Genomic DNA, 26257 nt, shown 5'->3' on the forward strand with positions numbered 1-26257 from the left:
GAGGGGGGGAATATTTTGCTTTTTATAAAGGATCATGCATGCGTGGAATCTTCTTGCTGTCTTTTTTTTTAATTTTTTTTTCCCTTTCCTTGAAGCTTGCTTTTGGGGTGAATGTTTATGTAAAGTCTAGTGTTTCCTAGCGTCTTATTTTCAGACTTACGTAGATGAAATGCTTGTGGTCACTGTCGCTGGTTCACCACATGAAGGATGCTTAATAGCATGGGTGATGTTGTCAGTGGGAGGAGCTTGTCCAGGAAACTTTTGGGCAAAAAAAAATCTTTTTTTTTAATAACACAGCAGCAACATCTCTTGCACATCCCTGTAGCCACGTGGGGCACGTTCACCCTTTCTGCTGTGTTCATCTGGAGCCCGTAACTCGTGCACGCAGCAGCCAGACAGCAACCCCTTCCCTTAGACTTTATTCTGCCTACAGTTTTGCAAGGCAAGAATGGGTTTTATGCACTTGCTGGATACAGTGATGTGGGTTATTTTAACCCAGGTGTTCACGCTGCCTTGCAAAGCAGCCCAGAGAAACGGGAATCCCTTTCCCAAAGGACCAAGGTGTATGAGCTGTCTGCTGTAACACATTATAACTGCAGATGAATATATTGCCTGGCTTATGTGGCCTGTGATCGTGGGATGTACCTGCCTGTAGCAGGGATTGAGTAAAACGCAACAGTTCTGGCATTGAAGCAGGTTGCTTCCTGCCTGCAACCAAGCAAAAGTTTTGCAGACCGTAAATTAATCCCTCTTTAATCAGCTGGGAATTTCAGAGGTGCTTAAGAGCTGCCTGTTAGGCACGTTTGAAAATACCAGTTTTCTCCATCACACTTCCTGTGTAGAGTCTGTTGCATTCTTCCAGCTTGCTTTCTTTCTCATGATGGAAGTGCTAGGGAGTAGCAGTAATTGCTAGGTATCTTTGATAGGAACCATACAGCTCGGATCAAATAGTATAACTTAGTTTAAATAACTTCAAATACCTACAGTAATGGCAAGGATGCCCACACAGCTCTGCTGGGGCTGTCTGTCTTGTCCAACTTCTCTCTTGTGGAACTGCTATTTTTATACCCTTAAATCCTGTGCTAATTTGGATTTCCCTTTCACTCTGTGCCTCCTTCCTAAATGGCACTACATGATGCAATTTGCATTTATCTTCTTTGGTAGGAACGAGGTTAATTAAGGGGACAATTAGAAAAGCTCATTAAAACCACATTTGCTTTCAGTGTACCTGATATGGAGCTTTCTGTGGCAACTTCAGGGGAAACTTCTGCTTTTTCCCGCTTTCTTGACAACACGGTTCCCTGTATCAGTGGATGCCTGGTGACTTGAAGCAGCATCTTGGGCTGTGCTGAGGCTTGTCACCATGTCTGCATTATCGAGTTGTTGTGACAGAGGCTCAAACACCAACACAAGCCCCGTCCCCTGCAAGAGGAGCGGTTCTGCAGGAACTTGCACCCTGGCTTTGGCATTAGGGTAACTTCTTGCATCCCCTGTTGTTTTTTGATAGTCAGTGAATAGTTTCTGTGTCCAGCTGCACCCTGTCTGTTATGAGCAAGAGTTTAGGAGCTATTGCAGTTAAAAAAGGCAGGGTGAGCAGAAGCCCTAGCACAGAGCAGGCTCCCCAGGCTGCACAACACTCGCGTGCACCCCACAGATTTATTTTTTCCAGTCTGATTCCTTCCCAAGTGGCCACGCATGTGCTTGCTGGCACAATATGCTCAACCTGGCCATACATCCCGGGTCCTGCCGCAGCAGACAGAAGAGCTTGTCTTTCTGCAAGCGAAATCAGAGCAGCCAACAAACTGTTTGCTCGTGCAGCCGCCCGGGCACTCGGCTCCTGCTCCCGGGTCCGAGGCTGCCGGTGGAACCCTCAAGGAAACGCAACATTAGATGGGGCCTTTTCTGCCCGCATGTTTGAAGGGTTGTGGGAGACGATCAGCGGGTTGGCATCGCACACCGGCACGGTGTACAATGAGGATTAGTTTTTCCCTTCACTCACATATTGAAAAATGCTGGCACCTGGCATTGCAGCGGGGACTTGCATCGGGCTGTGAAAGAAAGCTTAACTTCCCCAGTAAGGGATTGAAAAATGACTACACTTTGCTCTTACTGTATTGAGTCTCGGTCCAGGTAATGCTCAAGTGTGAATGGATATGTTCTGGTTTTTTTTTCTATAAGCTGAAAATCCCAGACTTGTGTTTCAACGGTCTTGTTTCAGGTTCATCCTAGTTTTGTGCCCGCTCCTAATAGGTGCTGCAGGATGCAGCCGCTCTGCTGCTTTGAATCACGCTCTCCTGTGGAGTCTGCAGGGAACCCTCTTTAGGAGGGTTAAGTAAACATGATTAGGCTGCGTTGCCAGCAATGATGTTCTTATTTAATGCATTAATGAGTGCAGGTGGCAGGACCTCTAAAGGGAATTAGATGCAATGCAAACTGCACAGAGCAGAGCCCTTGCGATTCCAATGTGCCAAACGCTGAGCAAGCTCATCTGGGAGACGAGAGGGGAATGAGCTGCCCGTGCCTGAATGACAATTTTGTGCTTCTCATGGCAGGTTTCTGAGCGTTACCTTCCTGCAGAACTGGGTCCTGCTACACTCGGAGCAAGCGCCCATGTTCTTGGAGCAGCACTGGCAGGTTTCCCTCATCCCCATCAATAGCAGCCTTGGGATAAGTTAGTCACGAACCCCAGTTTGGGAACCTGTCACCTTATTCTGTTACCTGGCAGGATTCGGTAATGCTGGTTGGAGGAATTGGGTCCTGGCCACGCTGGCTGCTGCAGTGCGAGGAGAAAGCTGCTCTTTTCCCCGATTCCCCTCTATAGGCAGGCTTGTGGAAAGGAGCAGAATTACTGTGCTCCAATGGCCTTTCCCACAGTGAAACCTGGTTTTTATTTCCTGCTTCTTTAACCTTAGTAACAGCAAAATGAGCCCAGGGAAGCCTGTATTGATTGCACATTATTGTCTAATTAGAGTGCAGTAAGGCAGAGGTGTCAAGCGCTCGCTTTTACAGCCCTGTTCCGATTGCAGACACTATAAATTAGAGGCTCTCTGGTCAAATATAGAAAATGTCAGTGCTTGTTTCCTTCTGAATTTTCCAGCATCTCTCGAAGACGACACTTAGATCTGCAATTAAAAAAGCTGTAGATAACAATTGGTAAGAAATAGGTCCTAAAGGCTTGTCGGGCCCGTTTCTGACCGTGCTAGCTGTAACCTCTGCTGTCTAATGGGAGGTACTTTTCAAAAAACGGATTTTAATCCAAAACCTGCTAGATGACCCTTTAGCAGCATGTGCAGAGATATAAACAGGCTCCAGTTAGGCAATATGTTCATGCTGGTTTGTAAATAGTGCTGTCTTGTCCACCTGGAGACTGGTTGTTGCTCCAGCGGGTCTTTACGTTTCTTTAGATCCATGGTGCTTGTGGTTTGGTGCTTTCTAGAAACTGGTACCTTCCTGAGCAAGTTATTTGCAGTGTGCTAATAAAGGATAAAGCCTAGTCTTTGCAATAGCAGGAACCCAGGAGCTGATTGCTGCAGTTCTGCATCTTGCTTAGTTGGTGGTGGAACATGTGGCTGATGGGGAAATCACTTGGCCTGCCCAAACCTTGCGCCTGGAGTCACTGTGTTATGTACGTGTGCAGAGATGCAGGAACACTGGCCCCAAAGATGTTTTAGAGAAAGGTCTGAATGAATTAATGCTACACCTACTCCAAAATGCATTTTATGTGTGTTTGTATATATCCTGTGTGACACTGAACTTTCCTTTTTCTTTCCTGTCCAGGTGCACTTTTCGATTCCCTAGCACGGTTATAAAAATCCAGTTCACGTCTTTATACCATAAAGAGGAAGCAAAAGAGGAAGCTTCGTCGCCTCCCCTTCGGCCGCTTTACCCTCAAATATCACCTCTGAAGATCCACATTCCGGAGCCGGATCTCCGGAGCGTGGTCAGCCCCCTCCCGTCCCCCACAGGCACTATCAGGTAAGGCGGTGACCAGGCCCAGGATGGTGTCTGGGGAATCGCGTGGTCTTCCTCAGTGTCCTCCCACACCAGGGTTTATCAGCCCCTGTGGTTTGTCCAGTTTCCTCGATGCGGGAAATGCCCACTTGAAAATGCACCTTGGTAAATACCTGCTGTTCAGGGCGATGGGAGATGGCTGGAAGAGCTTTGGGGGTGGTGGCCAAAAGTCGGGAACAGGGGGTTTTGCTTAAGAGCTCCAATGACAAGGAGAAAAAAAAACCATGAATCTTAAAGAATAGAGAATAGCTCCATAGAATGAAACAATTTCTGCCACTTAATTAGAAGTATCTCTCATCACCATCTCTCTGCATGCAGAAAGAAGGTATTTGCCTGCTTTTTTATGCTAGGACTGCCTGCTTTATTTTTATCTCAATTGTATTCCGCTCGTGCTGGGTGGTGCTGTCACTATCTGGAACTAGGGCCAAGGGTAGCCGTCGGCATGCAGTTTTCTGGGAATAGAAGGAAGCAGGGGTCGGCTGTGCCTGTACAGCAAGGGGCTGCAGCAATCAGAGTGTGTATCTGGGCAAATATCCTGTTTTGTAGACTAGCTGATTCGTGCATGTGCAATAGAAACAAGCTGAACGTCAAGTGACCGTCTCAAATATTTTTCTTCCCCTCCTTAGTGAAGAGTTTATGTATCAGAGCTGCGGTGATCTCACGTAAGACCTTGCTTGCAGTAGAGCCCACTTTATTTGCAAAATATAGCAAAGTTCATTCGCAGGAGTAGGACAATACAATTTGGGTGTCGCAACTTAAAAATTAAGTGCTCGGTAACAGCCTGTGTTTTGTTTCCTTACCCATGCATTTGTCAGACACAAACAGCTCGAATGCAAAACATCTCCTGGTAGGTAGCAGTAATTTACCGAGTAGTTTGGAAACGTGGATGGCTGCGAATGACTCGAGCGGGGCCGGGGAGGCAGCCTGGTTTTGCATAGCACGAGGAGCGGCGGCGCGGCGGGTTTTCCCCGCGCCCTTGCAGCGCCGCACAGATGTTCGCGCGGATATTCTAGAAAGAGGGGGCCGGCGGGAGCTGCGGTTGCAGCCCTCTGTTCAGGCACTGCTTTTCGTTTATATTTAACCTTCTCTTTTTAGATGAAGCCTGTTGCTGGGAGGGGAGGGGGAAGGTTTCTTTGCCAACATATGGTAGCTAGTTTCCATTCAGTCATCTCGCAGTGCGGTTTGTGTTCCTAGCAGCGGCTGCAGCCTTCGGCGCGGGCAGATGCCTGCGAGTGTCATTCGACTCCCGGGGAGGGTCTCTCTTTGCGCAGGGAGAAAGTGGAAATGGTGCCGCTTTGCTCGGGCTCGGCGCGGTGTTTACTGGAGATGATTAATGGCTGCATCTGTTTGTCTCGAGCAGGAGCAAATCCAGCAGAGTCTTTGGGAAACTTTGGAAGACTTGGGAGCTTGGCCTGCCAGATCCCGCTGGTTGTGGAGCTGCTCTCGCAGAGGAGAGGCCCACGCGCTTGTAAACACTCCGGCCTTCCCCGTGCACAAGGGGGGCCCCCATCCTGCCCTCCTGCACTGAGACCTTCTCTGTGGAGCATCACAATACACGGGGACAGCTCAGTGGCCCTGCAGGGTCCCCGCTGTCCCCTCTTGCAGGGCAGGGACCCCGTGGCCTCCCCCCGTCCGGAGTGCGGGAGGCGCTTTCGGAGCTCCCCTCCTCCTCCTGCCTCTCCCCCGGCCAGTATTTACTTTCCTAATTTGGTGCGTTTGCCTCGCTCCTCCCTGATTGGCCCATGGAAAATTATTGCAGTTTGGAAATCCTGGGCTGGGTTAAATTTCCTTTTTGGAAAGTGTTCCCTGTTTCCCCCCCTTCCCTTTTTCCTGCCTCCACCCTAGCATGGGGGGGTTCTACCTGCACCCTGTGCGTGCCCTGTCCCGGGTTGCACTGCAGCTTTTTCCCTGCCGCTCCCTGCTGCCAGTTTCAGCTTTTTGGGGGTGTTTTTCTTTTTTTCTTCTTTTCCCAACCCCTCCTGCCTATTTATTTTCCCTTTTGAGAAGTGCCCTGCCTAGAGAGGGGGAATGAGCTGTAGTTAAACAAACCCAAACCTGCCGCCCTCAGCAGCTTTGCGGAGCAGGAATCCTGCCGGCTGGCTGCTCAGGAGAAATGTTTCCACTGTTTTCTTGGCCGGGTGCTTTATCTCCAGGAGTGGCCCGTGGTGGATGTGTGTGTCCAGGGCTGTTGTGTGCAGCTTTCGGGAGAAACATGCGCTGGCGGCCGAGCTCGCAGGAGGCCAACGCGCAGGCCTGGCCTGTTGCTTCCTGCCTCGAGTTCAAAATTCCTTGTTTAAAAAAAAAAAAGAAAAAAAAAAAGTTGGATTTGCTTGTTCCGAAAGGAAGAGGCCTCTATAGTTACAAGAAAATAGTAGGAGCCGCCTGTCTGTTTTGTACACAAAGAAAAGGCAGACAGCGCCTGGATTCAAGCATATGTCTGTCTTTATTCAAGGCCTTAAAAAGGGGGCTCAAAACCATGAGTATGTAGGTAAATTCAGTTCTGTCCACTGAGAAATACACTCGATGCCTGTAATAAATATCAGGAGCCAACGGGACGGTCTTTTGGTGGTAGATTCCAACTTTGCAGCTCGTTCTGGGACCATCTTCTTTTCCTACCCCCTTCCTGATAACTTCAATTTTCTGTTCTGAATTTTGCCTGAGTTTGCTGTGAGTCCATTCTGCCTGTGTGGGTGCAACTGGATGTATTTATTGTAATCCTGTCCCAAGGATGGGTGGTGTTTGGAGCATAAACAGATCCACCGAGTCGGGGTGAACTGCAGGAGCTCGTTCCTGGGCTCCAAATTCTGCTGAGTTGCAGCTGAGATTTACAGTGTTTAGTTTTTCTCTTTTACCATGTATTCATTGGTAAAGACCCTGTAGTAGTAACATAACTGTTCTCCAAAAGATATCTTTCTCCAATAATGCCCTTCAGGGTTGTATGGGGTTTTTGTTTTGTTTTTTTAATGTTGCTGAAAATGAAACTCTTTCTCCCATACGCTTCCCTATTCCAAATAATAGTAGTAATGTTCTTGCTGATAAAAATACTATAACAAAGAACGACCAAATGCTGCACCGTGGAGGTCAGTATCATCATTCACATTTTACAGCTGCTACTTCTGGCTTATCTTTGCACCAGAATGACTGTAGGCTCGAACACTTTGTCTTGTACTTGTTTGTTTTTGCTGCTGAAAGGGCATGGATAGCTAGCTCATATTTACAGTCTTTATCAGCAAGAAAAATGTCTTTGACATGTAGGAGGAAGAGCCTTTAGAGCCTGCTGAGGAGCTCTGTTGAGAAGTGCCTGGCGAGGTTCTGTGCTAGTTTAAACTGAAACATATTTTTGTGTGGTCTCAAATCTATTTTCTAAACAGCTGTTAGTGCTTAATGTGCCTGCCCCATTGCAAAACGATCGATTCCTCATGTACAGTGAAATTATTGATAGGAAAAATGGAAGATAAGCAAGTCCACGTTTTTATCTTTATAGGTTTGGTTAGTAAAACGGAATGTGTGAGCTGAATTGGCAGATCTGCAGAAGTTATAAAAGTTTTTATGCACTTTTCTTTCTCCCACTCCGTGTATTTTCACAGGGCAAATTGACTTTGGTAACGTGCTTCGTGCAGTGGCAGCACAGAGGCCGTGCGGGGGCCGACGCTTCAGGAGCTGGAGCTGTCTTGGCTCAGCCAGCAGCTTGTTTTGTGGCTTTTGACAAGTCCTTCAAATTCCTCGTCTGCTTTTATGCACGGGTGGTGTGTGCTGTAATAGCTACCCTCTCGGAGCGTCTACTGATCAATTATGCATTGTGCTCTAATTCTCCGCAGCGCTTCGGAAGGGATGGATATGTATTGTGAGGCATGTTGGGTTACACATGTGCAAACACGAGGCGTGCTTCACTCCAGACCTGGCTTCGTGAAGACGAGGTGCTTTTTGTTGGGCTCTAGGTCGGCTTTCCAGCACCATTTCACATTCCTCGGGATTTTATCTGCATGATTCCTGGGGATTTTATCGTTTATTCTGAAGGCGTCCAAGTGAAAAGCTGAGGGAACCATCAGCCGCCAGAACGGAATGCATAAATACCATCTCCTCCATCTCATTCAGCTTTTTCTTCTTCCTATAGCACCTATTAGCCATTTAACTGGAACACCAGCAGAGCTCCAAGGCAGGCTTTTTGCGGCCTCCTTTGCATCGTCTGGGTTATCCATTACTTCCTGGAGCCAGGCAGCACATTCTGCGCCGGTAACTCCCACAGTCGGAGCAAAGGGTGATTATTTTTAATCACCCTTGTCTGCAAACCACAAGCCAACGGGTGTAATGCATATCCATCACATAAGAAAGGCAGCAAATCCGTACGAGGCTTGGGAATTCCTGCGCGCATTCGTTTCAGATGATGGAGCGTGTGCTGGAGGGGACGTGCCAAGCCGTGGGCTGCAGGACAACTTGCAGATGTCACCAGCTACACGAGCACTTCCTCTTCCCTCCGCTTCCCCTGCTTGGGGCTGGCACAAAGCGCTCCCAGAATCCGCAGGCTGAGCTCACTTCCCTTCTCCAGCAGGAACCACCGGAGCAGAGGCAGCAGGAACCATTTGAGCCTCTGCGGATAGTTAACTTTCTCGCGCTGCGGCTTATTCGACAGCTTGGTTTTTCTTCGGCATTAGGCAAGCTGAGCAGCTCTCGGATTTCTCCTTTCACATCAAAATCCAGCTCGCTTTGGCAGTCGCAGCACCTGTGATTGCTCCTGAAACTTGCCCGAAACGTGCAACGTGCAAGGACTTGCCTCGCTTTGAGTTGCATTTTTTGGGGCTAGGCTGAGGAAGGCAAGTAGCAGAGGATTCTCTCCCATCCTTTCTCATTGGTGTGTCGTGGAAGTGCTGGTTTCGCAAGCCCAAGTACTTTGACCTGATTTGTGCTTATTGCACACAAGAGAAAAAAAGGTCCCTCTTTGTCTTTTGGTGCCCCTTGTGCAGGCGAAGTCCAGACAAATTTGTAGTATTTCTCTAAAGTGCTCCTGCTTTGCAGGAAAGAACAGTCTCTCAGTTTGCATTTGGGGAGGAGGCTTTTGGGGAAGATTTTGTTAAGAAATGAGGATTCTCCCTTTGAACTGAATGGGTTCAAACAAACAAACAAAAAAAAAAGCCGGCTCCAACAGGAATCTGTATTTTGGCAGTATTGCCAAGACAGTAACTCTTATCACGACCGTGTCTTTTGTGCTTGGCGTGCAAACAGGCATTAGACATTTTTCTGAAGATACTGTCCATACATACAATATCCTGAACCACAAAATTGGAGATTTTTTTCCCTCCTTTTTATTATTTCAGGTTTCAAGTCAGGCAGACGGCTTTTTTGTGGGATCTGAGGTCATTTTTCCTCTTTGTCACAGGCAAGATAGGTATTTTATCCATACACCTGCCTTGAATTGCACCTCTCCAGCTTGAGCCCTGCAGATGCCTTCTGGTGGTGAAGAGTGGAGTTAAGTAATGGGGCGAGTTTCCTGCGTTCCCTAAGTGCCGCTCCTGGGGAAATTGGCAGTGGAATTTGGGAGCGTGTTCTGTTCTCAGCTTGTTCATAGACTTATATTATGACCATAAATCATTTAAGGACTTTTTTCACATCCACCTTCACCCCCTGTAAGCTGTGGCTAGTGCTGAGAGAGCTTGTTTAGGTATTTTACCTGTAAGAACTCAGGCAACAGATCCATCTAGTCAAGTATTCCGTCTCAGACGGGGTCAATAGCAGGAGTCTTTGGGATGGTATAAAAAAATGGGAAGTACATAGTAATGCTGATTTTTATTCTGGCTGCCTCCACCAGTTTCTTGGATCAGGGACTCCTGACCTCCTGTCAAATAAAGCCCCTGATAGATTCCCTGTCCTCCTCCTCTCCCTGTATTTGTATAATGGCTTTCTGCGTTCACGCTTTCACAGGCTTTTAGCATCAGCCCTGTCCTACTGGGATGTAGTTAGGTGTTCACATAGTTGCATGTTCAGTAGAGGCACTTTTGTTTTGGACCTATCCCTTGAGTTTCATTTCGTATGCAGTGGTGCTTGCATTGGAAGAGACACCAGGAGCTAAACACCTTCTCTGTTGCTCGTCTCTCTGTAAGTTTCTGTAAGTTTTTGTCACAGTGCACCTCAGTTCTGTGCTTTAAACTGTTTCACATATGGAATCTGTTCCATTTCTCCGATCATCCCAGTTACCCTAATCTGTGCTTTCTCTGGCTCCACTATATCCTCCTTAAGAGAAGAGAGGAAACAGAACAGCACACCAATGCTAGATACGGACGCTCCGTGCATACAGTGACACATCCTGTTTTAGCTAATGTAAACCACTTCTTGACATTACAGCAGAAAAGCAGTAAGTTGTAAATCTTTTCCAACAGCTGATATTTAAAGACTTATTAGTTGCTAGAAAGTGCTGTGACCTTAAGAGACTAGATTCATGTTGGCAGGAGTTGAAAGTGAATTATGATGCTGCAAGACTTGTTAAACTCTTCAACAGCCAGAAATAAGCTCTGCGTTTAAAACGTGTTCTACCCTTTGCAAGGATGAATATATTGCAGATGCCGCGTTCAGTCCTTGCCTTTCTGGCCTTACAACTCTGGATGGGTTAAGTATTAAATGGAAATTGTGTTGCAAAGGACTGATGTGATTCAGCACATGAGCGTAGCCTGATTCTGAAGCCTGCGTGTGAGTCTCAGGGTGAGGTTTGGGGAACTGTGGCTCTGAATCCAAAGCGGATATCAAAGATCCCTGCAAGACTTGAGGCATTAGCTGTGGTGCCACAGCCAAATTCTGGGGTTTAGATTGTGGTAACCGCAGCTGCTTTGCCTGTGTGCTGTGTTTTTTCTCAATGGGAGAAAACATCAGCTTCCTCCCTAAAGTGCTGTCTTCTCTAATGAACAAATTTCACCCAGATTAGCCTGACTTTCTTGTAAGCTAAGAGCCCTTGCATGGGCAGCAAGCCTGGAGCAGAGCCTCGAGTCCTGTGGGTGTCTGAGAGCAGGATGAAATTGCCTGTTTATCTGTAGCTTTTATCAGCAAAAGGTTATAGTATTAAAATAGATCAAGTTATCTCTCGAACTGTTGATGTAATAGTTATATGCAACACATTGTAATCATTGTCCTCACATTTACTGCATTGGTTTTATGGTACACACAGGTGTTTGCAGGGGAAAAGTCTTTGTTCCATAATATTTTTAAAGGGAGTGTGAATACATGCAAGCTTCCCCGGCCAGCCCTGTGCTGGGTGCCGAGGAGAATTCCAGGAACTCCAGGAAATTGATGTCACCTCATTGTGTTTGCTTGTTTTCTTTAAGCTGCACCAATGTTTAATTTTAACTTAACCCTCAGAAGGGTATTTTTAGTCAAACAGTTTCTTTACTCCTCCTTCCCCTCTAATTTTTGGGGAAAGGGATAATCCGAGTGGGAGGGAGGGAACGGATTCTGTCTCCTTGCTTTTTCTCAGCAGTCAGCAACTTTTCTTATGTCCCTGCTAAAAGCTCTCCGGTGATGGACCAAGAGCTCAGCATGGAGCAGCTGAAAGTTCTTCTTGTTCATTCTGTATCTGTGACTCTTGATCCTTAATCCAAACTGAAAGCAGTAGGAATACCTGGATGGAAGTGCTGCATTGTGCTAAATGCAAGATACCACTCCCAAACCTTCAAAAAATGTGGGACTGTTGCTTCATTAGGAGAGGATCAGGTTCTTCAGCAGTGCTCCATTAGGAGAGACCAGCTTGTTTTGTAAAAGTTAGCAAAACTTCAGGTCGAGGAGGTTTGTCGGCACTCTCATGGAATCACAGCCCTGCAGGCTGTTGCTGGGTTTGCTTTCCCTTCCTTAAATCATTATCAACTGCAGAAACTCGGGTTCGAACAGTTAAAAGCTGGTTGCTTCCTCTGCTCATCTTGAAGAATGGGCTCAGTGTTTGTGTGAGCTGTGTTGGGGCAATCTTAGAAGGCAACCTCATTTTAGACATTCAAAGAAATACAGCCTGGTGAGTGACTGGAGGTGCTGGAGAACTTTTCCATATCCTTGACCTGAACCTTGGCTGCTGTGTTTGTGGTTTGTGTCATCGTATTTCTGCAGATGCTGAAGAACAAAACGGGCAAATTCTGTTTCATCCTATTCCATTCCCTGGCCATGTGTTACAGTAGTTGCTCGGCTGCCAAATACAAAGATAAAAGGAGTTGTTTTTAGTTTGCCACTGTTTCATGTATGAGAATTATTTTCACTTGTAGTTATCCACTACTGTAGTTATCCATAAGTGTGTTTATGGAGTGCTCATACAAGTGTGTGCTGTTGAGAAATGACAGACAGACACATAATTAAATTCCTGCTACGTCCCCACATGAATACTAAGACAGCAAGAGTTCCTTCTGCTCTTTGGCATTACCCACTTCCACAGAGGGCTGCCAGCGTGCAGCAGCCCATTTTGGTTTCCTTCCCTGCACATACAAGCCTCCACGCGCTGAAAGACTAGGTGAGAAAATCGTTTACATCTAACAGGGGAGGTTTTTACGGATGGACCCACCAACATGTTGTGCTTCAGCCTCCTGAAGCTTCAGCTGCTCTTGCTTCTGAAGTGTGTCCCCGTTGTTGTACAGGGGTATCGGTGGGTGCAGGATTTTCAGAGGGGGCTGCCAGGGTACCTGGGGCCGTGCAGGGTTTCGCATGGCTCCAAACACCTGCTTGTCCGTGTAATTTTTTTTAATTATTATCACTATCATCATTATCACCATGCTGTGATGAGCGTCAATTTGTTGCCTTTCTTATTGTACCAAGTTTAGCACTGCTGTTGTGGATTCTTTATGCCAATTTTACTGAATTCTCATTCCCAGCTGCAGGCTTCAGTTTGCATCTCCTCGTGCCACTGTGCTGCTGGTGTTGCTATGTAAATCTGGAGCGTGTTTTGCTCTCTCATTCCTTGTTCCCTCCTCTTACGGAGAGGCCGGACGCGATCCCGTGAGCTGACTCTGTGGCGTGTCCCCCTGGCTCTGCAGCCCTCAACACAGTGCAGGAGGGAGGAAACACCAAAACGTGGGACTTTGCTTGCCAGGCTTGTCCCGCTCCCCTCTCCTTTGTACCCTGCAGACCAGGGCTGCGTGATCCCCAGACAAGTCTTGCTGATTAGTTCTCATCTTGCAGCACTTGTTTGTGTGTGCCCGAGCCATGCGCAGCCTTTTATTAGTTTGGAGCTTTTTCCCAGTGGCTCTCCCGCTCCGTAGTCGTTCCTGTGATGCCATCATGTGGCCGTCTGCAGCTCTAGAAATGGCTCTTCCCCTTGTTAACCAGCGCTGGGGAGAGGAGCTGCCTCCTGCATCGTGGTTGGGGCTCCCTTGGGTTCACTGCATGGGGACATGGAGGACATGCCCTGCTCTGGCAGGGGGATGTTAGTCCTGGGGTGACACTGGGGCTTCCGAAGCCCCTGTTAGACGGGAACCCTCGTGGCAGGTGACACGGGTGGGTGTTTTACCTGTGATGCTGCACATAGCCCTTGTTTTTTAGAAAAATTGCATAAACATTGTTAGTATCATAAGGAGGATGGTGCTTTATCAGCTTTACATCTGCAAGTTTTTTTTTAAGTAAATATAGAATTCATCGCCGATACGGTGTTATGTGTGGATTTTTTTTTGTTTTGTTTTGTTTTCCTCAGTGAAGCCCTATGTATAGGGAAGATGTTTAATTCTTTAGGGTTATGTTGTGATTGCAGAAGGTGACTGGGGTCAGAACTCTTAGGAATTCTGTTTTGTCACTGTTTTTGTTGTTTGTTTCGGTGGTTTATTTTCCTCTCTTCACTCTTTTCAGTCTTTCTGTGCTTTGGATAAGCTACAGGGGCAAAAACCCCAACTTCTCAGTGACCTGGAAGCTCTATTGCAGCTTAGGTGTAAGAATTGTGTACCTTATTAATAAATGAAGTCATGAATACCTGTCATTCCTTTTTGCCTCTGCAGTGTTCCCAACTCTTGCCCGGCCAGTCCACGTGGTGCTGGATCCTCAGGATATCGTTTTGTTCACAACATTACCTCGGATCTGCAGCTGGCAGCAGAATACGCCGCAAAAGCAGCATCAGAACAGCAGGCAGATGCATCTGGCGGGGACAGCCCAAAGGTTCGGAGAAACATTTCTTACCCAGCAGTGTTCACTGGGAGGCTTATTAAGACCTTGCAGTTTACTGCCAGTGCTGGATATAGTTAAATGGGTCTAAGGAAACCCTGGCAATAAGGGTGCTATATTTCCTATCACCCAGGGTTTCACACCAATGCTTTCACACAGTCTTTGGTAGCAGGTGATGGATCTGCTTGCTTAGCTGCTGAAATATATTTAAGTCATTCTCTAAAAGGGTTATGCTAAAGGAATTTGTCTTGCTTGTTTGATAAATCAGAAGCTATAAAGAGCATTAAAATTCAGAGTCTTGTTTTATTCTTTTAATTAATAGTATTTTACAAAAGGCAGTTGGGGAAAGGAGGAGCAGGGGGAGAAACAGGATCCTCACCTTTACTTTAAAACAATGGCCTGTCAACCAAGCATTAGATGAGAAGAGTATCAAGCATAATTTAGATAAAAATAACCGTGTTGTAATGATAAAATTTAATTTTGGCAAGCTGATCTTCAGATGAAAGTGGAAGGTCCAGATCCAAAACCACCTGATTTGGGATAGGGTGGAGGAGCACAGCACGAGGTGGCTTTTTTGTAGGTTGTATTCTCCCTTGAGACAAGAAAGACTGTTCTTGATGGAGTAATATGAAGAGCTGGGATTGTGAGACCTGACACTCGAGTTAAAGCTCCTAGAATGAAACAAATTCTGCTGGAGAGGGTAGGGAACAGGATCAGGTTTCCTATTGGGCTTGTTGCTGGGAGGAGAGCTGGCAGCACATTTCCTTGAAGCCTTCCACAAAGTTCAGTTGCACCTGGGTAGAATCTAAGACTTTAGCTTTAGGAACACGGACAGCAGTGGATGCAGCCTGCAGCCTCCAGCTCTGCCTCTCTTCCAGTTGCTGGTCGTGGTTCTGCCCCTCGTGCTGCTGTGAGCAGGAATGCAAGCAGATTCAAGTTGGCCTTTTTGTGTTTTGGGGGCGGAGGATGGAGAGAGACACTTTTACTTGGCTCTAGTCCTGTTTGCAGGCAAGTGCTTATGCTCAGTTGGGAGATGACAGTGCAGAGCAGGAGGGATGGGGAAGAGGATGGTATTGCTTTTAGCTGCCATCCTTATGCTCTCCAAGTGCTTGTGAAATGCAGCCCAATGTGCTTTCTTTCATCAGGTTTGGTGGTGAGCTCCAACATAGGAATTCTGATGTGGTAACTACATTTTTGTGTCTGTCTTCTTCTAGGATGAGTCCAAACCACCGTACTCTTACGCTCAGCTAATTGTGCAGGCTATATCTTCAGCACAGGACAGACAGTTAACACTAAGTGGGATCTATGCCCACATTACCAAGCATTATCCATATTACAGGACTGCTGACAAAGGCTGGCAGGTGAGTTCCTGAGCTTTTAAACTACTTTGTCAGGGCTTATCTTCCACAAAATACATTTAATAAAGATTTGGGGCACTGGGAATAGAACTGCTTTGACTATTCCCAGGGTGAATTTGTTTAACGTAAGCTAAATAGTTTGCTTGTGGGTGATTAGTTTTTGGAAGATTGTTCTCGAGCTGTATTGGGTGTTACGGTTGGGCCCTCTGATTGTTTTTGTACCCCTGTTATCTCTCTGCCCTGTCATCTGTCAAGTGTGCAGTGATCTCTCTTCGATTTTTTGTTTGTTTCTTGTTTCTTCATGTCCTTGCTATCAGCAGTTGCTCCCCTGCTCAGAGCCTGTTACTTGAATCTTGCTTAATCCGTCATACTTTGTGTCTCTCTTTGGAGACATCTGTCCAAACAGAAGATGCCCAGCCTGAAGCTGATGGCCCAGGTTTTAATCATAACTCCTTAAATCATCGCAGGTGTTTTCTTTCCCCCAGCATATTGACTGTGTTGCCTGAGTAACAGCTTGCAATGTGAGAGTCTCAGAACAGGGACCTGGGGAACCTCAATCTGTGCCTTCCCTGTGGCACTAATGGAGACCTGACCATTTTCGTAGGAGAGCTGGGAGGCAGGTAACACAGGCTGAGGCTCAAGTGCTCGCTCGAGGGCTGCTTTCAAAGGCTCAAACCTCCGCTCCACCTGCTCCCCGCGCCAGCACTGCCCCTCTGGAATGGGTGTTGTCCTTTGGATAGAATACACCCATGCAGCTGGAAAGCCTCTTGGAGCCGCTGAGTTTATTGTGTGCAACTGGCAGGAGCAGGATGGCTCAGTGCGCTCGGAGTGCACTTGGAATAAATACCTGCTGCCTCCCTGCCTTTTCCCTGCAGTTCTAATTAGCTCTGGAATTCACTTCCTGCCTTAACCTGCTCGGCAGAGCTGCTCTGTGAACCAGTTGCTGCATCCTGCTTCAAAGCCTGCTGCCTTTCAGTGCAGGGAGAAGGTGCCTTTTTTTTTTTTTTTTCTCCTTACCTTTAGCATTGCAAGGCTTTGTAAAGAGCTCCTGTTGTCAAAAGCTGCTACAAAAGCCCTTGTTTTATGTTGAAAGTGGAAGACACAATGAGTTTATGCACACCTGAGCCTTCTGTGTGGTACAGCAGCCAGCACAACATGGGTTTTTGTAATGAAAAGGCTAATTAGTCCTATCCACATCTCCAGAGCTGTACAGTGCTAGACTGGTGCCACATAAATAATGGATTCCTTTTGGAGATAGCTTTCTGAAGGCTCATAGGCAGCTTGCATTAGGATTGCCATGAGGTGCAGCGTCCTTCAGGGCATGTTCACACACCCCAGTGATGGCTTAGCAGGTAAGCAGTTAGCCCAGAATAGAATTTGTCTTTTGGGAGAGTTTTGACATGGTTTCCAGTTCTTTCCCCCTGCATCAGCAGAAGATTTTCCTCCGTGTTCCCACAGCGTAGCTGCTTCTGGCTCTAGAGCTAGGTCCAAGTGATCATACAGGTACGAAGCAAACCCATCTTCCTGCACAGTTAGCAGAAACTCTGTGTCCAACTTATTTCCCTAGGTTTTCTCTTGCAGCTCCCCTGTGGCTTTGGAGCTGGGCGAGCAACTTGCTTCCATCTTCAACACAGATTGTGGCAGGTGGCATTTTATTTTCCCCGGCTGCGTGGTGAATCCTGTTTGTTACATGCTTTCTCGTGGCAAAATAATCACTCGATTCCTCTGCTTCCTGCAGAATTCCATTCGGCACAACCTCTCCTTGAACCGTTACTTCATTAAAGTCCCACGCTCTCAGGAGGAGCCTGGAAAGGGCTCCTTCTGGCGAATTGACCCTGCCTCTGAAGCCAAACTAGTAGAGCAGGCCTTTAGAAAACGAAGGCAAAGAGGAGTGTCCTGCTTCCGAACACCTTTTGGGCCTCTCTCCTCCAGGTAACTTCAGCTTCTTCTCATCTCACTGCCAAATTCATAGCAAAGAAAACAAACAAAAACCTCTCCTGAAGTACAGTGAACAAACTTGACTTCTGTTTATAGTTTTGACTGATGATATAGTTGGATAGCCGTGAGGCGTAATCGGAAAACTGACTTCTGACTTCTTAAGCTTTAAAAAAGATACACCATGGAACCAAACGGCCATAACACACCAAATAGTGTATGTGTTTTGGCATAATTTCAAAGAAGCTCGGAACAGTTATCACTAGAGAAAATATTTTGGGATGCCAGTCTTTCATTTCAGGAAAGCTGGGCTTAGATGTGGCTGAGATCACAGTGGAAATGTGTGTTGGGTTATTTGAGACACTGTCTCATGGGGAGCATCATGTTCGTTGTGGCTGTGCACGGTAGAGCAGTGGGGGGTTCTGTGCAGCCCCTGCCATCCATGGTACCTCAGTGAAAGAGGAGCAGGGGACAGTGACTTCCTCTGTGCCCTGTCGCTGTGGGTTGGGACTTGCAATCGAACCCTGGAGCCGTTTCACGTATCCCTCCTCCCACACCTCCCTTCCTTTCCATCCCCTTGAAAACTGGACAAACGAGATCTCTTCAGCAGACCCCTTCCTCAGCCTTGTTAATCCTTGAGGAAGTGTTGGATTCATCATCTATTGGTAGCAACCAAGTTGCAGGAGGGAGAAACTTTGTACACATGTGTGGGGCCTGACACTTGTGTGCGCTTGCATTCTCTTCCTCTCCCTCCCCAGTACTGTCAACACTGACAAAGATTCTTTGAGGGTGGCCTGAAATTTTAAAATTCAAACATGAGGCACTTTTAGATTCTCTATCCATGGTGGAAATCTGAAACCTTAAGCGTGCTCTGAAGGGTCCATTTTCTTTCAGCAGTGAATAACGCAGGTGCATTTGGTGCCAGAGTGCATGTGCAAGGTTATTCTGTACCTTTCACCTCCTCCTGACAAGGCTGTAGTGGGTAATGCAGAAAAATGGCTGCCTTCCTCCTCAGAGGATCCTGTGCTGGGGATAACTTGTTCTCTGCTGCTGTCTTGTGGCCAAAAAGCATCTACATTTGCCAACAGTACGTTTTGGTGTTGCAGGAGCGCTCCAGCCTCCCCTACTCACCCTGGCCTGCTGTCCCCTCACTCTAGTGGCCTACAGACTCCAGAGTGCCTGTCGCGGGAGGGCTCGCCCATTCCACACGACCACGACTTTGGGTCAAAATTAGCTTCAGTTCCAGAGTATCGGTATTCACAAAGTGCACCTGGTGAGTAGTTCTCATTCCACAGAGAAGTGCTTCATTCCACAAGCGCAACTCTGAACATATTGCTGGCCAGCCTGTTCATTACAGGGGGACATCAGTCTTCCCTCTTCCACTTTATTGTTGGGAGACAGGTGACACTTCAGGCTGTTTCTTCTTTGCTAGTATTTGCTCAGGGGGGAGGAGATAAAAGAACTCCTAGAGGAATATGAGTTTGCCTTAAACTAGCTGGATTTAGGGAGCTAACAGCAGACTAACCACAGCAGAACATAGCAGCTCCCTCTTGTTTCTTAAATTTCTTGATAAAATCAACTTGTCTGCCCAGAGCTCTACGGTCCTGTGGTCAAGGGCTTGGTCATTTGTTACACCCTGGTTACTGCCTGCTTGTCAGCTATTCTGTAACTAAACTTGTGCGTAGGATCCTCCCATTACAAATGGAAGGCAAAACTCATTAGGTAAAACCTCATATTTCTCTGCATATTGTATTGTTTAAAAAATGTGCTTAGGCTGCAAGGTTGTGGGATTTTTTGTTTGCTTCTAGATTTTTTTGGTAAGTTGGGAAATGTGAGATTGAAGTAGCATTTTTGGCACCTCTTGCCAGTGCTGCAGCACTGAGTATTACCGATGAGAACCGCATAGTTCTAAGTGGAGACAAGTGGAGGCCTTTTTGCATCTCCCACTGATATTTGTCTCTTGCATTTTAGGATCTCCGGTCAGTGCCCAGCCAGTGATTATGGCTGTTCCTCCCCGGCCATCTACTCTGGTGGCAAAACCAGTCGCCTACATGCCAGCATCGATAGTGACTTCTCAGCAGCCTTCGTGTCACGCAATCCACGTAGTTCAGCAAGCTCCCACTGTTACGATGGTCCGAGTTGTGACCTCCTCTGCAAACTCTGCGAACGGATACATCCTCACGAATCAGGGCACCGCAGGAGGAGCTCATGAAGCTGCAGGAGCAGTGCTGGACTTAGCTGGTGACCACCGAGGTAGCTTTTCACCTCCCTCGCTTGACTAGTGTAGTTTGAACGGGCCTTAGGGGAGGAGGGGAAGGTCAAACAGCAGTTTCATTTGCTGAGTGGTTAGTCCTCGATAAAAGGTGTCTCCAGATGAAAAATAAACCAAGTAAGAGCTCGGCAAGTTAATCTTTCCATGAATAGTCAGGAAAAAATGTGCTGCTTTGTCCCCTGTGGCAGATAGAGGACACACACATCTTGTTAAAGGCTGAAATAACATGTAGTGCTTCAAATACAAATATTAACCCACATGCTCATATTCTGTCCATGACTTGGTCTGTTGGGTACACTGTGAAAGTGTGCACTTATCTGGCCAGCAGAGATGGCATGGGAAAAGCTGCAACTCTGCTTCAGGATCACCATGGCAATAAATGGCTGCCATTCCCTTCCATGGGCCTGGTTTCCTGGGGGGAAAGGGTGTGCTGCTGAAAGTGGGAGCTGTGCCCCATTGGAGAAATCTTCAAAAGCCAGTAACAACAAAGGCCCCTTTATTCCTAAGCTGGAAATTCCAGCCTGGGGGGATTTATTGAGTTGAACTATAAAAAATACTTTATCTTCATGTCGTCCAGACAATACATTGTCTGCTGGATGTTTCAGAATGGCATAGTGCTACAGGACAGATGCATATGTTGCCCCAGCAGTACAGCAAGACTAGTTATTGCTGTTATGTGGGCAGCAGCAATGACTCTTCTCTAGGGGGATGGAGAAATTAAAAAAGACATTTCCCTACAGGAATAGCACGATCATGGGCATTTTTAGCACACGTTATCCTGCTTGAATTACACTTGCATTCTCCAGAAATTCCTGTCTGGATCCTGTCCGTGTTGCCGAAGCATCAACAGCAGCTGCCTATTTGTCACCTGCTCCCCTCTTTCACTTGCCATTTCTTGCTCTGATTCTTTCCTTCCCTAGTGGTCCATCTTCTGCTCCCTCTCCTACCTTTTTTGAATCTCTGCCTTCCATGTGCTTTTCCTGGTTGATGCTTTTTTTTTTTTTTCCCCTAATCTCTTGGTTTTCCTTGACTTTCTCCCTGCCTCCCATCAGCATGCCAGCTCAGTGCTTACTGTCCCATCTAACAGCTTTCCTGTGCTCTTCTAATTTTAAGATGGGAAAGCAAGTAGTCTCTTTTCACAGATATAATGAATTTGTGCTTCCCGCCTGCCTTCATTGCTCCGTGACCTACGGAACTGCTGGAAGAGAAGCGCGGGTCTCCTCCAGTGCCTGCCTAGCAGGAGCATGTCTTGTAGCTGCTGACTTGATCCCTTACTTGTCTTGCAACTTGTGGAACTGGTCCCTTACTGTTCCCTGGACTCAGCTTTTCCCAGCCCCCTGGTTTCGTCCTGTGTCTCCATAGCTGGCAAGAACTTGCTGTTGTGGGAATGCCTCCTACTCGTGACAAAAGCAAGCTGATGCAGGCTCGTGCTGTAAGAAAATGTGTTCCTTATACATGTGCAATAGAGAATATTTAGTGTTTAGTGTTTTCAGTTATCCTCCCTGATCCAATATGCTTTCAAAACAAGCATTTCAGGGGACTGGTCTTCCCTGTTCCACCCCTGTTTGCAGTGTTCTTCCCCTGACGAGCAGGGAGAATGAACTTCTGCCTTCTCAGAGCTGACCATGCTGTATGAATCAGCCCACAGAACATATGTGTGTAGAGCCTGATCGTGCCTAAAGAGATCAGGCATCTCTCACAGGATTAGGCCTCCAGAAACACCCTCAGAATCTCGGATCCCAGTTGTGTTGTTCTCGTGCCTAAGCAGCCTCACGTAAACTTTGTGGGACACGTCAAAGGCAGAGCACTCTGTAGTGCTGGGGTCTTCTCATGTTTGTAAGCCTGGCGTGGGTGGTGTTGTTGAAATGTTACTGAGAAGAGAGGGCTCCCAGACCAGCCCCGTGGTGAATGTCCCATCTTCTCTCCCAGTAGGCGTGGATGAAAAGCCAACAATTGCGTTTGCCACGATACCTACAGCCAGCCGTGTGATTCAGACGGTCGCCAGCCAAATGGCACAGGCCATTCCAGGACAGACAGTCACGATCCTTCAGCAGGCAGCTCCGGTGACCATCGGACAGCATCAGCTCCCTGTGCGAGCCGTCACCCAGAACGGGAAGCACGCTGTCCCCACCAACAGCATCACCGGCAGCGCTTACGGTACGATGTGTTTCCACTGCTTGCTGGTTTACCGTTGCTCCCCATGCATTGCAGTTAAAGTATAAAATTTGTGAGTGTTTGGCTTTTTTAGCTCTGCAAGTCACTACGTGCGTGTCTGGCTCCAAGGTTGTGCACTCTGCAACCTCTGTGGCTGTAAATGGCAGCCGTAGATACCGTGACAAATTAAATGTTGACCCCGTTCACCTTTGTTTGCTTTGTTTTTCTTAATGGAGAAGTTTGCCATCTGCCTCACTGCTTTTGAAGCATTCAGTCTCTCTCCATGTCCTTGGCTATTGCTACTTGCACTTTCTACCTATTGAGGCTAACCTGTTGAAAGTGTTAGTGATTCCTGCATTGAGCCTGTTTTTGTTTTCCTGTGACAAACAGCCTTTGCTTTCAGTATGCCTAGTAACAAAATTTCCTTGGTGCTCTTTAAGTATCATGAAATCCGACCCCATAGAGCATTAAGAAAATGACTTGTGCTTTCCCATCATAAGGGCTGAGAGTTTGAGGGGAATAAGACCTTTTTTATCAGGTAGGTGAACAAATGTAGGATTGTTTATATACAGAATGTGTTGTAGTCATTTATGATGCCTTTTGTAAAACCCCATACTAGTTATTTTTGGCTGTGTGGAGGTAACATTTCTTCAGCTGTTTGATTTAGGATTACTGCCAGTTGCTGAGCTTTAACTGGTGACTGCCCTCATCTGTGCCCTGCTTTTTTTTTTTTTTCCTTCATCCTCTTGATAATGTAGAGCCTCCTTCCCATGCCTTGGTGGACGTTGCTGGGCTTTGAAGGCCTTTGTTCCATTTTCTTTGTTTATTTATCCTAGGGCTCCTTTTTTGATGCACTTAACAGCGAACACACCATGAATATTGTGTCATTCCATCCCTTGCAAATCACTCTGCAGGGCAGAGGATGTGCCGTCTCCCGAGCCCCCTTTGGCCGCCTCTCCTATTGATGCAGAGTCCAAAAACTGCATGTGTTTTGTTTTCCAAGTAGTGCTGTGTGCCAAAGTCAGTGTGTAAGCACATTCTCCGTCTGGAACTAGGAATCATAGACATTTTTAGGCAGGGTTGCTGCTCAAAACGTCCTCTTTTCTCACCACTTTTATTAATGGGAGGGTGAGAGCCTTTGTCTGGACTGGAATACAAGATAGGAGGCCAAAAATTCCTAAGTTCCAATCCCAGTTCTGATGGGAACACTTAGACCAGACAAAGCAAAAGTTGTTAAACCTTCCTTTTAGAAGTGAGATGTCAACATAGTCGCCGTTTGGCCGGTAATCTAGTTTCTCAGTAGTAGTTTCTCTTTCTTGCTGGCAGCTTCAGAGGGGCTAATGGGGTCCCCCTAAGGTGCAGCACACAACATGTTGTAGCTTGCAAGAGGTTTTGGTTTTTGGGTGATCAGAGAACGACCTCCTGAAGAAAAATTGTCCTGTAACTTTAGCAAAGGAGGGATCCTCCCCACGTGGAGATGAACACGTAGCTGGCACTGCCACTTTGGCAATGGATGGAAAGAAGGAAGCCCGCCACGAAAGGAATATTGCCAGTTTGGTAAACTGGTACAAAGCTGAAATTACATCAGGAGACAGACAAGGCTAGCAAGCCTTGAATGGATTTGAAAAGAAAACCTTGAATATGTGCCGGTTATCTCCTTTGACTGTGGTTTTGTTTCTTGTTTTCTGGAATGGGGAGTATTTGCATTACTTTGTATGTTAATGCACTTTTCTCTCTTGTTTTTTTTTTTTCCCTACTTCCCAGCTCTTACAAATCCACTGCAGCTTCTTGCAGCACAGGCCAGCTCGTCCACTCCTGTCGTAGTCAGCCGGGTATGCGAGACGGGGACCGAGGAGACAGCAGCAGCCCCTGCCAGTGAACCCGAAGTCAAAAGACCCCGGATAGAAGAGCCCAGCGGAGCGGTCCCAGCCCAAACTGGTGTCATCACATCTGCAATGCCACAAGGACAGGCAACCAGTGAATGAAGAACCGGTGGGAAGAGCTGGCATGGTGCGGGGTGGGCATGGGATGGCAGCAGCCCCTAAAGCAGCTTTCAGAGAAAACAAGCCACAACTGTAACAGCTTGAAACATAGAGAATAAAAAGCTCTTTTTAAAGCCAGATTTTTTAAAATGGGAGGTCAACAGCTGTTAGAATCACAAGGTGCCAAAAAGAATGAAAAACTCCTCCCAAGAACCCATATCTGGAACTCTGTTCCGTCTTTACCTATGGGATATTTTTCCTCCCTTTTTTTTTTTTTAAGATTCCAAAAAAAAATATACAGACAACTGATTGTAAGACTGCTGGGATTTTTTTTTAAACTGTCTTTTCCCCTTTTGGCTCCAAGGGGATGGGATTTGCAGTTCAGCATCTAAAGGAATGTAACACAGATACAGTCTGCTCCCTGGAAAGAAAACTCCTAATTTTTTTATGCCTTAATACTCAGCTTCTCAGAGCTTTGAAATGTAGGACCATTTAAAAGGGCCACTTAAGGCAATCAAATGCTGAAAGATGGGTGCAGTATCTCACAACAGCAGCATTAAAGAAACATGGTACCAAGCTTAAAGAAAAAGGCAGAATGGTGTTTTTTTTAATAGAAAAATTCTGAATATGAATGAATGTTTATTTATGTGGGGATTCAGGAGGAAGAGTTACACAGCTCAACCCCCTGGATTTCCGAACGCAATTTCTCTCCATTCCCTCTGAGGGAGAATAAGGTAACAGAGGAACTGTATTAATTTGGTTCCTGAAAAGAAATTAAAAACAAAGGGTTTTGTACCTTCAATGTTTTCTTACAATTATTCATCACTTTTTCTGGACTTCAGCCTAAGTATCTTGATGACTGAGGGGCACGTGGGGCCGGGCGTCTCTGAAATGTTCTGGGTCTGTCCTGTTTCCTTTGAGCACACTCCGTGCCGGAGCGCTAGCTGGGATTTGTTTAGAGTAACATTGGAGAATGAAGACGTTGTCTCTGAGAACCTAAGGAAACAGCAGTTGGTCTTGTGCACTCAAGGATTCTGCTTTCATCCCTGCTAGAAACATGGACCCCCAGCTTGAAGACTCGTGGTCAGAAGGGCAGAGTTGTCTCTGTCCCTCTGCTCTGGGGTGGCAGCTGGGCTCTGTGACACTGCAGGGAGGGAGGGGAAGTGCTGGGTGGGAGGCAGCAGAGCGCACGGGTGGCATTTAATACAAATGCTGTAAATGCAGACAGTGAGGATGAAGAGGCCTTTTGTTTTCTGTGAGGGCAAAGTCATTTGGGCACCTCCAAGTTCAGTTTGGGGAACTGGTTTGGGGTGCTCTTTCATTCCCCGACTCCCTCTCCCATCACTGCCATCACGCATGTGTGGTTGGCCAGTAGGAGAAGGCTTTTTCTTCAGCTGTGTTCCAGGCTCTGTGCGTAGAACATCTCGCAGGTCGAGCAGATCCGAGTCACTTGGACCATGTGGCCAGGCAGGTGTGTGTCACATGCCGTGTGACTGGCAGAGAAACCAGCCTCTCCTTAGCCTCCAGGTATCCCATTTGGTTTGACACGTCTGATCCCTTTGGCTAACACATCTTCTGGCTGCACAGCAGGTATCTTTTAACTTGGAGAACTTCATGGTTTTGGTAACGGCAGAAGATACTTAGGAGATGCGTCCTGGAAGTTCTCCCTCCACCTGTACTGACTTACTGTGGGGTTATTGGCATCTTGTCCCCTCTGAGAGCAGCAATCTTGCTGTGTAACCGTGCTGCAAGGTCTTCCCCAGTCTGCAGTGAATTATATTTTCAGGAAGCAAAGCATGACAGTTTAGTGCCTGCTAGAATTGGAAAAGGAAAGAGATCCAAGAGGTAACAGCTGGTATCACTTGGTCCCTTCTAGGCTTCCTTTCTCTCTGCCACATCCTGTTCAATAGGCAAGTCCCACCGCTTGCGTAAAAACCCAGGGTTGTTTTGTTTTCAAGTCTATTGTTTCGTGAGAAATATTTCTGAGAGAAGGGAAGAATTTCATGGGCTCACGATTTGCAGCTAAATTGCACAGTTACAGGCACACGAAGTATCCAGGACGGCCTACACCTAGTTCTTGTAATTTAGGTGTGTGGCCTTGGTTGTTAGATGAGATTTTAGTACTTGAGAATGACTTTGTGAATGAGGATTGCTACCAACCACAACATAATTGCAGCAGGCCAGCCTGCAGGTTCCCTTTACTGCTAGGAAGACTAGGTGTCGCAGAGTGAGGAAGCACACGGATTAATTCCGTCTCTTCTAAAGCCTCTTTAAAACCAGATTTTATTAAAAGGGGCTTCAAGGAAGCATGCAGGAGGGAGAGCACAGCATCCTTTATCTCTGAGGAAGCAGTGGGTTGGGGTGAGTGCTGCTGTAGATACAGACATGCCTCTGAAGCAACCCTGAGGTTATCGAGCTTTGCTGAAAGAGATTACTTGGTT

The 26257-nt window shown here is 46.9% G+C and overlaps 1 protein-coding gene across 1 annotated transcript in view; it reads left to right on the forward strand.

The window, feature by feature from the left end:
• The window catches only part of FOXK1 (forkhead box K1), a 45933-nt gene extending 21315 nt beyond the window's left edge, over positions 1-24618 (forward strand). The window contains exons 2-9 of the mRNA XM_088527747.1: positions 3778-3975; positions 13953-14109; positions 15330-15476; positions 17212-17405; positions 18515-18681; positions 19380-19661; positions 21610-21837; positions 23599-24618. Of these exons, the coding sequence (XP_088383873.1) occupies positions 3778-3975; positions 13953-14109; positions 15330-15476; positions 17212-17405; positions 18515-18681; positions 19380-19661; positions 21610-21837; positions 23599-23819 (1594 nt within the window). The 3' untranslated portion in view covers positions 23820-24618. The remainder of the gene's footprint in view (positions 1-3777; positions 3976-13952; positions 14110-15329; positions 15477-17211; positions 17406-18514; positions 18682-19379; positions 19662-21609; positions 21838-23598) is intronic.
• Positions 24619-26257: the final 1639 nt, after the last annotated feature.

The sequence above is a fragment of the Tinamus guttatus genome, unplaced genomic scaffold (assembly GCF_059628265.1).
Source record: "Tinamus guttatus ecotype Peru unplaced genomic scaffold, ASM5962826v1 Tinamus_guttatus_pri_ptg000291l, whole genome shotgun sequence".
NCBI classification, from domain to species: domain Eukaryota; kingdom Metazoa; phylum Chordata; class Aves; order Tinamiformes; family Tinamidae; genus Tinamus; species Tinamus guttatus.